General features: G+C 48.0%; 1 protein-coding gene across 1 annotated transcript; it reads left to right on the top strand.

Annotated features, from left to right (window-relative positions):
• The first annotated feature begins 11,805 nt into the window (after window positions 1–11,805).
• LOC122153116 (olfactory receptor 14A16-like) lies at window positions 11,806–12,741 on the top strand. The gene has a single exon (XM_042789218.1). The coding sequence runs from the start codon at window positions 11,806–11,808 to the stop codon at window positions 12,739–12,741; it is 936 nt and encodes a 311-aa protein (XP_042645152.1).
• Window positions 12,742–12,951: the final 210 nt, after the last annotated feature.

The raw sequence follows: 12,951 nt of genomic DNA, 5'->3' as shown, positions 1-12,951 counted from the left end.
TCCTGTGCTATTTCTTCTGTATATTGTGTTTGCTTGATCCCATATCTGCAAATGAAATTTAGGCCCTGTCCTTTTATCTCTATCTTCCCCAAAAGTGCAACTTTTTGTAGTCTGAGCATTCATAGTTGAATTCTTAGATATTACTCCAAATAAGGATGGTCCTGAATTTCCTCCTCTGGGAAGAGCTGTACATACCCAACAATCTGTTAAATTTAGTGCACGAGCTATCTTCCCAGTTTGTTGCAGAAACACATTATCCCTCCATGCTATTACACAGGCACTGAAAAGGAGCAGTATTACAGGGCTCTTAGTCCCTCATCTTAGCTCCGCTTTTGAATGCAGAGCTTCAGGGGTCCAGTGGGTGCTGATCGCCACTGGGGTTTAGGGGCTTTCTTCCCTCTGGTATACTGTATCCACGATGCTTGTTCTTTAATCTTGATAGCTGTATGGGATGTCAGCAACACCTGGAAAGGGCCTTCCCACCTTGGCTCCAGAGGTGAATCTGAAAGAGATCTGACATACACATAATCTCCAGGCTCAATATTATGCACAGGTCCATCCAGACCTCAGGCACTAGTTCCCAAGACTAGCTTCCTAACCTCCTGAATCTGTTTCTGCAGGGTTATCACATAATCGGTTAGTATTTCATTCCCGACCTCGGTTGATGTTCCAGCCTGTATCATGTAGGGTCTCCCGTATCCTATTTCGAAGGGACTCAGCCTTTCTTTGGCTCTGGGTTTGGTTCTCATTCTCAAAAGAGTCAATGGTAGGGCCTGAGGCCAGAGCAATTCAGCTTCTTGTCCCAATTTGACAATCTGTATTTCAATAAGGTGGTTCATTTTCTCCACCTGGCCGCTTACTTGTGGCCTATATGGGGTATGTAATTGCCAAACTATCCCCAGAAGTTTGCTAACTTGTTGTTGAACAACTTTTGCAATGAAGTGCGACCCTCAATCGGAAGATACAACCACTGGAACCCCAAACCTTGTTATTATTTCTTGTAATATGACCTTGGTCACCTCTCAGGCTTTACTGGTTTGGCAAAGGAATGCTTCCAGCCAACCTGAGAAGGTGTCTGTTAGGACCAATAAATACTGGTACCCTCCTTTTCTTGGGAGCTCTGTGTAGTCAATTTGCCACTGCTATCCCGGATAGTTTCCCCTCCCTATTTCTCCTAGTTGGGCTTTGAGGCCCATTTTAGGATTATTCTGTAAACATATTTCACACTGCTGAGTCACCTATTTAACAGTAGTGTAAAGGTTTCGGGCAATTACACACTGGTTCAAATACCTATACAGAGCCTCTGCTCCCCAATGAGATTTTCTATGTTCTGCCATGGCAATGGCCTACAACAATGTGAATGGTGTGATTAATTTTCCTTGCAGAATTTTAGCCCAATCACCTGTTTCAACTTTCACTCCCAAGTCCTCAATTAGTTTCTGATCTTCTTTTGAATATCTGGGTTCACAATCAATCTGTATTTTATCATCTGGGACCAAAGACTGTACCCTTACATCACCCTTCTCTGTCACTCTTCTAGCCTCGCGGTCCGCCGTGGTGTTGCCCAACTCCTGGGCAGTGTTTCCTTTATGGTGAGCTTTGCAATGCATAAAATCCACCTTCTCGAGCAGCTGGATGGCTTCCAGGAACTTAAGAATCTCTTCAGCATGCTTTATAATTTTCCCTTGGGTGGACAGGAGTCCTCTTTCTTTCCATATGGCCCCATGGGCATGGACCACCCCAAAGGTGTATTTAGAGTCCGTCCAGTTGTTTATCTTTTTGCCTTTGGGGAGTTCCAGCACTCTGGTTAAGGCTATTAATTCTGCTTTTTGTGCCAAGGTATCTGGGGCAGGGGCTGCGGAGTGGTTACAGCATACCCTGCTTTGCAGATGCCTTGTCGAACGAAGCTGCTCCCATCTGTGTACCAGGAGTCCTCCACGTCTGCTAAAGGTTCCTCCTTCAGATCGGATCTGCTACTGCTTCAATCGTTTCCAGGCAGTCATGTGATACCGATTCCTCTGTATTTCCACTGAGGAAAGATGCTGAGTTGACAATGTTAGTAACAACTACTTCCACTTCATCCTGTTCCACTAGAACAGCCTGGTACTTAAGAAATCTTTGGGGTGAGAGCCAGTGCCCCCCTTTTACCTCTAATACTGTAGATATGGTATGGGATAGCAACACTGTGATCCTTTGGCCTAATGTGTAATTTGCGTGCTTCCTGTATGTTTAGCACTAGTGCTGCTACTGCCCTTAGGCAGCTAGGCCAACCTTTACTAACTTCATCAAGTTGTTTGGAGAAGTATGCCACTGCCCTTCTGTATGGTCCCACATTCTGAGCCAGGATTCCCAGGGCTAGTCCCTGCTTCTCATGGGAGAACAGCCAAAATGGTTTGGTTGTGTCAGGTAGCCCCAAGACAAGGGCCTCCATGAGCTTCTTTTTCAGTTGCTGGAACGCTTTATCTGCTTCCCCATTCCAAGTGAGGCTTCCCAGACCTGGATTTTAACAGTTCATAGTGTGGCCCTACCAGGAGTCCGTAGTTGTATATCCAGTGGTGACACCATCCCATCATTCCTAAAAATGTATGGAGCTCCTTAGCTGCCTGTGGTCGAGGGGTCTGGCAAATGGCCACCTTTCTTGCTGTGCCTAGAGATCTTTGTCCAGCACTTATCTCGTATCCAAGGTAAGTCACCAGCTGCTGGGCCACTTGGGCTTTCTGTGGAGAGGCTCGATAGGCATTAAGTCCAAGGAAATTTAGCAGACTAACTGTCCATACTATGTATATCTCACTCATTTCTGCTGCTATCAATAAATCATCCACATATTGTATTATTATCCCAGCTCCATGTGGTCGTTCCCACTTCTCCAAATCCTTGGTTAATTCATTTCCAAAAAGAGCGAGGGTATTCTTAAACCCCTGTGGTAACACAGTCCATGTTAATTGTGTCTTTCTTCCAGAGTCAGGGTTTTCCCATTCAAACGCAAACAACAACTGACTTTCAGGGCTCAAGGGCAGGCAAAAGAAGGCATCTTTTAGGTCCAATACCGTAAACCAGGCCAATTCAAGTTCTAATTTTGTTAATAATGTGTATGGGTTGGCCACAAGAGGGTGTAAGTCTTCAACCATCCTATTGATAGCTCTGAGATCCTGCACTATCTGATAACTCCCGTCTGGCTTTTTGACTGGTAAAATGAGAGTGTTATATTCTGATTCACACTCTGTTAACAACCCAAATTTGATGAATCAGTCAATTATTGGCTGGATTCCTTCACTATCTTCTTTCTTAAGGAGTTATTGCCTAATTCTCACAGTCTGCCTCCCTGTTTTAAGTTTTACTGTTATTGGGGAGGCATTTTTCACCCTTCCTCGTGTTTCCGAGACCCATACTCCCGGATATACTTGATTCCAGACTTCTTCAGGCACTCCTGGACTGACAGGAGTGTCTATAAGGGCCAGACTCAAAAGTTCAATTAGCTGATCATTCCCCACTTGAAATTCTATTTTTCTTCCCTCAAAAGTTACTTTATCTTTCAACTGCTCCAATAGGTCTTGGCCTAATAGAGGTCCTGGGGAAATAGGCATATGTAAGAATTTATGTATTCCCAATTGTTTTCCTAATTTAAATTTAAGGGGTTTTAAAAAGTATGCCTTTTCTCTTTGGCTGATAACTCCTCTTACAGTTACATAATCATGATCCATAGGTGTTAAAGCCTCATTCAAAACCCAAAGTGTTGCTCCAGTATCTACTAGAAATTTTATATTCTGTTGTCGTTTCCCTAGCTTTAATGTAACCAGTGGATCTGCTAGGGTAGATTCCCCAGATCCTCGTCAATCTTCTTTGACATGGGCCTGTATCCTCCCCTTCCTTTTTTGTTTCTCCAGATATTCATTCTTCCAATGTCCCCTTTGTTTACACCATGAGCACTGATCCCCTTCCCACAGGACCCCTTGGTCCCATACTCCTGAATTCTTTATTTTCTTGTAACACCGCTACCAACACCCGCTGGTCTCTTCTTCCACCATCCACCTCTCTGTTGCTAAACACTCTCCATGATTCATTTAACAAAGTCTCCAAATTCCTGCTTTCCACCAGCTTCAATTTCTGCAGCTTCCTCTGGATGTCGCTTGCTGACTGCCCGATGAACAGAGACACTAACTGCTGAGTGCCTACTTCCAATCCTGGGTCTAAAGGGGTGTACTGCCTCATAGTATCCGGTAATTCATCCAAAAATTCCAAGGGGGTATCTCTTAGACCTTGCTAAACGGCATACAAAGTTGTGCAATTGATTGTTTTTGGGATAGCCCGCTCCATTCTTCTCATAACCCAATCCCTGTATGTATTCAGCAAACTTCCATGCGTCCCTCTATTAGGGATCCATCCTGGATCCTGTAAGGGGAAATGATCTTTTATATCTTCCCCCGTATTCTTAAGAAAATCACTAGCCAGGTCTTGGGCTGTTTTTAATATTAATTGTTTTTCTGACTCTGTCATATGGTCTAATGACAATTGAATATCACTCCAGTCAGGGTTATGCTGTTTTATCAGAAACTGGAAGTGTTTGATCACCCCCACAGAATCACTCCGATAGTTTTTCGCCACATTTTTCCATGTTTCTAGATCAAAGGAGGAGAAGGGAATTTTTATTAGGACAGGCTCTCCTCCTTGACCTATAGCTTCTCTCAAGGGTGCCTGTACCATAACTCTTTCCTTTTTACTCCGGATATGTAAAGTGACCAGGCTATCGGGAGGAGTTCCTGGGTCCAAATCCTCCCGTTCCTTTTGTTGTGTTTTTGCTGGGAGTTTATAATATTCTGGCAGCTCTCCCACCTTGGGATCCCTTAGCTTTTCCAACCCTGTGGATCTTTGACCTATGCTACAGGCTGAACAGCACCTTTTCAGTTTTCCTTTTCCTTCTTTCATATTTTCCTTTTCTAGAGCCAAAACCATTGGGTCTTGTGGGCTCTTTAATCCACAATCAGTTTGATACTCAGGGTGATTTCGGGGTGTCTGCATACGAGAAGTCATCCCACTTTCCTTCTCTCCTCAAAAACAACATCAGTTGCAACAAAGTATTATAATTCAAGGTTCCATTAAAGGGCCATTTTTCCCCATCATCTAATTTTACAGGGTCCACCACTGGTTACAGTATTTAGGTAAGGTCCTTTTATTCACAATTCCACCTGGTGTTCCTCTGATTTCCTTCCAATGGACTAAGATGCTGCCCAGAGGGCTCTTTTTCACTCTACCCCCACTCTGTTTCCCTCCCATATTGTTAGCCTGGAGGGCTTATCCACATTCTGCTTCTATTGCCTCTGTAAGTTTCCTAGGTTCCCACAATAAGTTCTTTTAAGCTCACCTGAGTGCTCAATTCTGTCCCAGTCAGACCACTTCCCTTGACATTTACTACACCAGAAATCGTCTCCAAATTCCACCCAGATGTCTTGTCCACAACCAAAGCATTCAAAAACAAAGATCAATTACAAGAAAAATCCTTGGGTCTGTGTATGGGGCACCAAAAGTTAACCACAGGCTCAAACAATACTGTTTTAAAATCTGACATACACTTCATTCACTTCACTTGCCTCCGGCCACTCTCCTCGTGGAGGACATGGAAGCAGAGATCAGAACTCCACACTCACTTCGCAGCTGTGCTGCGTTTCACTTCTCTCATGCAGGCATACAGGCACACAGACACGCAGTTACACACAGGGCCCCTGTCCTGGTTCGGGCTGGAATAGAGATCATGTTCATTTTGGCAGTGGGAGGAGAGCTGCAGCACACTGAGATTCCAGAGGATCTCCAGGTCTGAGAGCCCTTGCCTGTGTGTGGGGGTGGGGGGAGCACAGCTGGAGTGCTGGGCCCCGATTGGCCAATATTCCATGTCATTACGCTCACTATATAAAGGAAGGAGTGGGTCAGAAGGGGCTCTCACTTCCGGGAGTGTTGCCACAGGGTCTTTGTGTTTGGGATCACTGGCCGGGAGCAGGTGGGTGTCGGTCGGCGGGTGGTGAGCAGCTGTATTGTACGTTACCCATTCATCATGTCACCATATTATTCTGTTACTGTTATTAAACTGTTTTTATCTCAACCCATGAGTCTCCCTTTGCCCTCTGATTCCCTCCCCATTCCCAAGTGGAGGGGAGGGTGGGTGAGCAGCTGCGTGGCGTTTAGCTGCTGACCAGGTTTAAACCCCGACAACTGTCACACAGGTTATCCATGAATGTGATACACATGATGCAATCAGGCAAGCCAAGAGGTTAAAACCTCTTTGGTATCTAGGGCTGTGGTTAAAATATAGATATGGGGAGGCCTGGCAGAGTGATTACATTGTGCTTCCACAATACTTGGCATGTCAAACTTTATGTGCTCACAATGGTGGAAGCAACTACCGGGTGGGTGGAAACATAGGCCGTGTCCCATGCCACTGCCCGGAACACTATTCTGGGCCTTGAAAAACAAGTCCTGTGGCAACATGGTACCCCAGAAAGAATTGAGTCAGATAATGGCACTCATTTTTGAAATAATCTCATAAACACCTGGACAAAAGAACATGGCATTGAGGGGGTATATCATATCCCCTACCATGCACCAGCCTCTGGGAAAATTGAGTGGTACAATGGGCTACTAAAGACCACGCTGAGATCAATGAGAAGAGGAACTTTTAAACACTGGGACAGACATTTAACAAAGCCCACCTGGTTAGTCAAAACTAGAGCATCTACCAACCAGGATGGCCCTGCCCAGTCAAAATTCTACATACTGCAGATGGAGATAGAGTCCCAGTAGTGCACCTTAAGAACATGCTGGGGAAGACTATTTGGGTTATTCCTACTTCAGGTAAAGGTAAGCCCATATGTGGGATTTCCTTTGCCAAAGGACCTGGGTGCACTTGGTGGGCAATGCAGAAGGACGGGGAAGTCCGATGTGTGCCTCAAGGGGACTTAATGTTAGGTGAAAATAGCCAATAAACTGTATTACATTAATCACCAAACAACCCTATAAATGCATTGCTATGGTTGACACATATTATGCTAATGGCATCATATTCATGAAGAAAAACACGAACTTTGATAAAGTCATGATTCGTTTCAGCAACTGATACCCAGCGACTGCTGCAGACTGAATACAGACAGCGTCAGATACATCAGCCACCAGCTCCAACTGCAACAGAGACTGCATGCCATCCTCCTGCCAGGCCCAAGGACACCTGTGCCCTACCAACTGAGAATCCCTCCTCCTGCCTTAAGAGACTGTTAGGACAGATGGAACCTGAAGCTATGGACCAAATGAACTCACGATACATTCTGCAGTATATAGACTGCAAGGACCAAGTGCACCCAGGTCCTTGGGCAAAGGTAATTCCACGTATGGGCTTACCATGGCCCATGGGCTAAGGGAATTATATCTGTGTGCACATGCCTAAGACCAGGGAAGAGGACAGTAATTTATTAGACTGTATTAGGAAATATGGAACCTGAGGATAATGCAAAGGATATGGAACAAGGGGTGGACACGGTCCTGGTTCAGACTGGAATAGAGTTCCTGTTCCTTTTTGGTAGCTGGAGGAGTGCTGATGCACACGGAGATTTCAGGGACTCTCCAGCTCCCCGTGTCCTGCCTGTGCACAGGCTCACAAGAAGCAGAGAGGGAACACAGCTGGAGCACCGGGCCTGGATTGGCCAATATTCCATGTCATGTGATGTTACGCTCACCATATAAAGGAGGGGTGGGCGGGAAGGGGCACGCTCTCACTTTTGGGATTGTGGTCGCGGCATCTTTGTGTTTCAGGATCGCTGGCCGGGAGCCGGCTGGGTGTCAGTCAGCGGGTGGTGAGCAATTGCATTTTACATTATCCGTTCATACTGCCACCGTATTATTTTATCACCATTATTCAACTGTTTCTATCTCAACCCGTGAGTCTCCCTTTGCCCCTCTGCTTCCTTCCCCATTCCCAGGTGGGAGCTGTGTGGTGTTTGGCTGCCGACCAGGCTCAGACCATGAGTTACACCCACTGACACACACTCCAACATGACATGCACACACACTGGTCTTGCCTGTTGCTGGCCTCACCAAAGAACAGTTGGAAGAGCAACTGATGTCATCTACGTGGACTTGTGCAAAGCACTTGACACGGTCCTGCATGACATTCTTGTCTAGAGTTGGAGAGACGGTGATTTGGCGGATAGACCACTCGGTGGATAAAGAATTGGTTGGGGGGGTCGAAACTCAAAGTGCTGAGGTCACAGTCTCAACAACCAATTGGAGAACAGAGATGAGGGGAATTCCTCAGGGGTTGGAGTTGGGTCTGGTATTGATTGACATCTGTGTTGCCGTCATGGACAGCAGGATCGAGTGCATCCTCAGCAAGTTCACAGATGACACCAAACTGTGTGGTGTGGTGACATGCTGGAGGGAAAGGATGCCATCCAGAGGAACCTGGACAGGCTGGAGAAGTGGGCCCATACAAACCTCATGAAGTTCAACAAGGCCAAGTTGAAGGTCCTACCCATGGCTTGGGACAACCTCACATACAAATAGATGCTGGGCAAGGAGTGGATTGAGAGCAGCCCTGCGGAGAAGGACTTGGGGGTGGTAGCTCATGGAAAACTGATTGTGAGCCAGCACTGTGCACTCGCAGGCCAGAAAACCAACCGTGTCCTGGGCTGCATCAAGAGAAGTGTGGCCAGCAGGTCAAGGTGGGGGATTCTCCCATTCTGCTCTGCTCTCATGAGACCGGCCCTGTAGTATGGTTTCCAGCTCTCATGATCCAAACATAAAAAGGGCATGGACATGCTCAAGCAGGTCCAGAGGAGGTCGTGAAGATGACGGGGGGGGGGGGGGGGGTGGTGGGACCACCTCCCTTGTGAGGACAGGCTGAGAGAGTTTGTTTTGTTCAGACTGAAGAAGAGAAGGCTCCAAGGGAGAAATTCTAGTGGCCTTCCAGGACTTAAACAGGGCTACAGGAAAGATGGGGAGGGACTATTTATCAGGGATTGCAGGAATAGGACAAAGGGTAATGGGTTTAAACTGAAAGAGGGTAGATTTAGATTAATAAAAGGAGGAAATTCTTTAGTATGAGGATGGTGAAACACTGGAAGAGGTTGTCCAGAGAAGTGGTGAATTGCCTCTCCCTGGAACTTCTCTAGGCAACCTGTTCCAGTATCTCAGCATCCTCATCGTAAAACATTTCTTCCTTATTTCAAATCTAAATCTACCCTCTTTCATTTTAACACCATTACCGCTTATCCTTCTAATACAGATCCTGGTGAGAAGTATCACTCCATCTTTCTTGACCTGTAACCACTATGTTTTCATCTCCAAACACCTTTGAGAGTGCCCAGGCATCACCCCAAGACTGGGGTTTAGAGGACTCAAGCACATGTCCAGTATGCTTAGATATAAACATTCTGAGCTAAGTGTTGTGGAGACTTGGGACAGTCTAAGAGTAGCCCAAGAACCCTTGAAGGGTGGTTTGAGAGACGGTGGACTTTTTCTTCACAGTGGAAAACAGCATGAGAAAGAAATAATGTCATACTGTGCAGCTGGGGAAGTCCAGACTGGACAACAGGATAAATGCTGTGGTGCAACACATGACCCAGGAGGAGTATGGATCAGAACAAGGCTTTGTTTTTCCAGGAAGAGCCAGGGAGCATGGTGAAATGTCAGGAAAGAAATGAAGATGCTCGGGAGGAGCAAGGTGAGAGAGCTGGGGGGATGAGGACAGCCTGCAGGGAAAGAGGCGCAGGGGATGCAGCCCCATAGGACAGCCTGTGGTGGAGATGACAGAGGGCTGTGGGAAAGCTGAAAGCCCCCAGTAAAGTCAACCCCATCACGACTTTGGCTATGGCTGTTGTCTCTGCCACTGATGCCTGTGAGGAGGCACAGTCCCTCGCAGCACGGGGGCCTCATGGCCTCCTTGTGCATCCTCAGGAGCCTGGGAGGTGCACATCTCCATACCCCCTACCCCAGGAAGAGCCCTGAGGAATGTGGGAGGGACAGGATCTCCCTTCCCAGGGGCTGGGGGTCGTGGCTTGGCCATTTGTTTAATGGGCTTAGGACTTGGAACTTTGGCTTAATGCAACAAATTGAGGATTACTCAGCATCAGAGACAACTTTCCCTTTTTCTTTCCGAATTCTCATAACTGCCTTCAGATTTCTGCTCTAACAGGACACTGGGGAGGCTTTGTCAATAGTGTCCTCAGTGGATACAATTAAAGCCACAAGAAACTTTAGAGTTTGAATAAAACTTTGAATTCTTCAGAGGTTTCTTCAGGTTCTTCTCTGTGCCTGAGGTTCATGGACTTGTCACCAAACCCTCCTGAGGGGTCATTAAACTGCCTTGGGCTGTTGCTGTGGTGCTGAGCTGGGCCGGGCTCCTGGGCCGGAGGGAGCTCCTGGCAAGTGGGCAGCGCTGCAGAGAGACAGCTCTGCCCAGGAGCAGCTCCTCTGCAAAGCGCAGCAGGGCTGAGGGCACTGCCTGCAGGCACCCAGGGCAGAGCAGCGAGGCACACACAGCTTCAAGGCAGCCTGGGCTGGGAGGCTGCTGAGAGCTCCGAGGAGGAGAAAGCGTCAGGGCCCTGGCCACAGTAAGTCTGGGGGTGCAGGGCAATGCAGCTGCAGCTCGGGGAGGGATCTGGGGAAGGCAGCAGAGCCACCAGGAATCTGCCTCCTGCCTAGAGGAGGAGGAGGAGGAGGAGGAGGAGGAGGAGGAGGAGGATCTGCTCCTGAGCAGGGCTTCCCTGGTGCCCCCTGCGAGGGCCAGGGCATGAGGGCTGCCTTCTGGCAGGGCCGGCTGCAGGCGTGTGCAGCCGGGTGTGCAGGCAGGGGTGCCCAGGGCTGTCCTTCCCAGCAGGGTCCCTGCACCCCAGGGGGCTGTGTGCTGGGGCAGGGATACTGCTGCCTGCCAGGGTCAGCACTCAGCCTGCCCGGGGAGCTCCCCACGGTGCTGTGGGGAGAATCTGTGGGGGGAAGGAGAGACCCCCGCCAGGGCAGGCTCCTTCTGCTCTCCAGAGGCTGCTGCTGCATGGATCAGGGATGCTCACAGCTCCAGATCACGTATAGCACATTTGTATTTCAAGAGGAAATTCAAGGCAGGGGCCACCTTAATAATGTGAACCTTTTTAGGCTCTATGATCTCGTGTTTCTTCTAAGAAAAAGTAGAAAGGGGCTGTGAAATTTTAATAATTCATTGAGACTCCTGAAATGTTAAACTGAGGGATCAGCAGGATTGCCAGAAACTTCATAAAGTGCCTTCACCTACTCCTCTACTTACAGACACAACAGCATGATTTTTGTTTGAGGGTTCTGGTTTTGCCTGCTGTTCTCCTTTGAATCTGGAAGTAGGGAATGTCCCTGGGCAGTGCCCTATTGCCAGGAGGGGTCTGCAGGGCAGAGCTGAGCACACAGAGGGTGGGATGGGGGCTGGGAGCACTGTCAGGGCGGGGACATGGGGACAGAGAACCCACTCCCAGCAGAAAACAGCTCCAGGGAGCAGAGAGCCAGGACTTGCTCCAGCATTCTCTTGACTCTGTTCTAGGGCACAGGGAGCCTTTTTTTCCCTCAGGTCTCCCCTGTGTTCAGGCGGAGAGAAATATGAAAGATGAGGATTTCTTCCCCTTCAATGAACGTCTCCTCAGCAACATCAAAATCTGAGCTCATAAAAAGGAATTGAATATATTTTCCACAAAGAAAGATAAATAGTTTTGAGGAGACTTTTTGGGAAACAGCATAAGATTGAATAAAAGAAGTTTGTCCTGACTTGTCAATGTCTTCTAGTTCAACCTCCCTGCCTGCAGTGAACAAATGTCCAACAGCAGCTCCATCACCCAGTTCCTCCTCCTGGCATTTGCAGACAGACGGGAGCTGCAGCTCCTGCACTTCTGGCTCTTCCTGGGCATCTACCTGGCTGCCCTCCTGGGCAACGGCCTCATCATCACAGCCATCGCCTGCGACCACCACCTCCACACCCCCATGTACTTCTTCCTCCTCAACCTCTCCCTCCTCGACTTGGGCTCCATCTCCACCACTCTCCCCAAATCCATGGCCAATACCCTTTGTGACACCAGGGCCATTTCCTACCCGGGATGTGTTGCACAGGTATTTCTGTTTCTATTTTTGGTATCATCAGAATATTCCCTTCTCACCATCATGGCCTATGACCGCTACGTTGCCATCTGCCAACCCCTGCACTACGGGACCCTCCTGGGCAGCAGAGCTTGTGTCCACATGGCAGCAGCTGCCTGGGGCACTGGGTTGCTTTATTCTCTCCTGCATACAGCGAACACATTTTCCCTACACCTCTGCCAAGGCAATTCCATAAACCAGTTCTTCTGTGAAATCGCCCAGATTCTCAAGCTTTCCTGCTCAGATTCCTACCTCAGGGAAGTTGGACTTATCAAGGCTAGTTTCTGTTTAGTATTTGGTTGTTTTCTTTTCATCGTGCTGTCCTATGTACAGATATTCCGGGCCGTGCTGAGGATCCCCTCTGAGCAGGGACAGCACAAAGCCTTTTCCACATGCCTCCCTCACCTGGTCGTGGTCTCCCTGTTTGTCAGCACTGTAATCTTTGCCTACCTGAAGCCCCCCTCCATCTCCTCCCCATCTCTGGACATGGTGGTGTCATTTCTGTACTCGGTGGTGCCTCCAGCAGTGAACCCCCTCATCTACAGCATGAGGAACCAGGAGATGAAGGGCGCACTGAAGAAGCTGATTCAGTCAGCTGAATCTCAACAGGGATAAGCTTCCTGTGTCTCTTCAGAAGTCATTTCCAATTCTTATCTGAATCCTTCTGTGCAGTAAGCATTTTATTTGTGAAACTCTTTTTTGTTCCTAAAATGTATGTATCCACTCCTCTTCCTCAGAGACTTCAACCAGCATCTCTGTCAGAGAGGACTTTGTGCGCTGTGTCTGATGGGACAATGCAGCTGGCCTCCCATTAAACATATCCAT

This window comes from Tyto alba, unplaced genomic scaffold, assembly GCF_018691265.1.
Source record: "Tyto alba isolate M040663 unplaced genomic scaffold, T.alba_DEE_v4.0 Super-Scaffold_15, whole genome shotgun sequence".
Lineage (NCBI taxonomy): Eukaryota > Metazoa > Chordata > Aves > Strigiformes > Tytonidae > Tyto > Tyto alba.
This window is presented reverse-complemented; position numbering and strand designations above follow the sequence as displayed.

Excerpts from the sequence above, each read along its gene's own strand:
- LOC122153116 (XM_042789218.1), top strand. The coding sequence starts at position 11,806 with ATGTCCAACAGCAGCTCCATCACCCAGTTCCTCCTCCTGGCATTTGCA.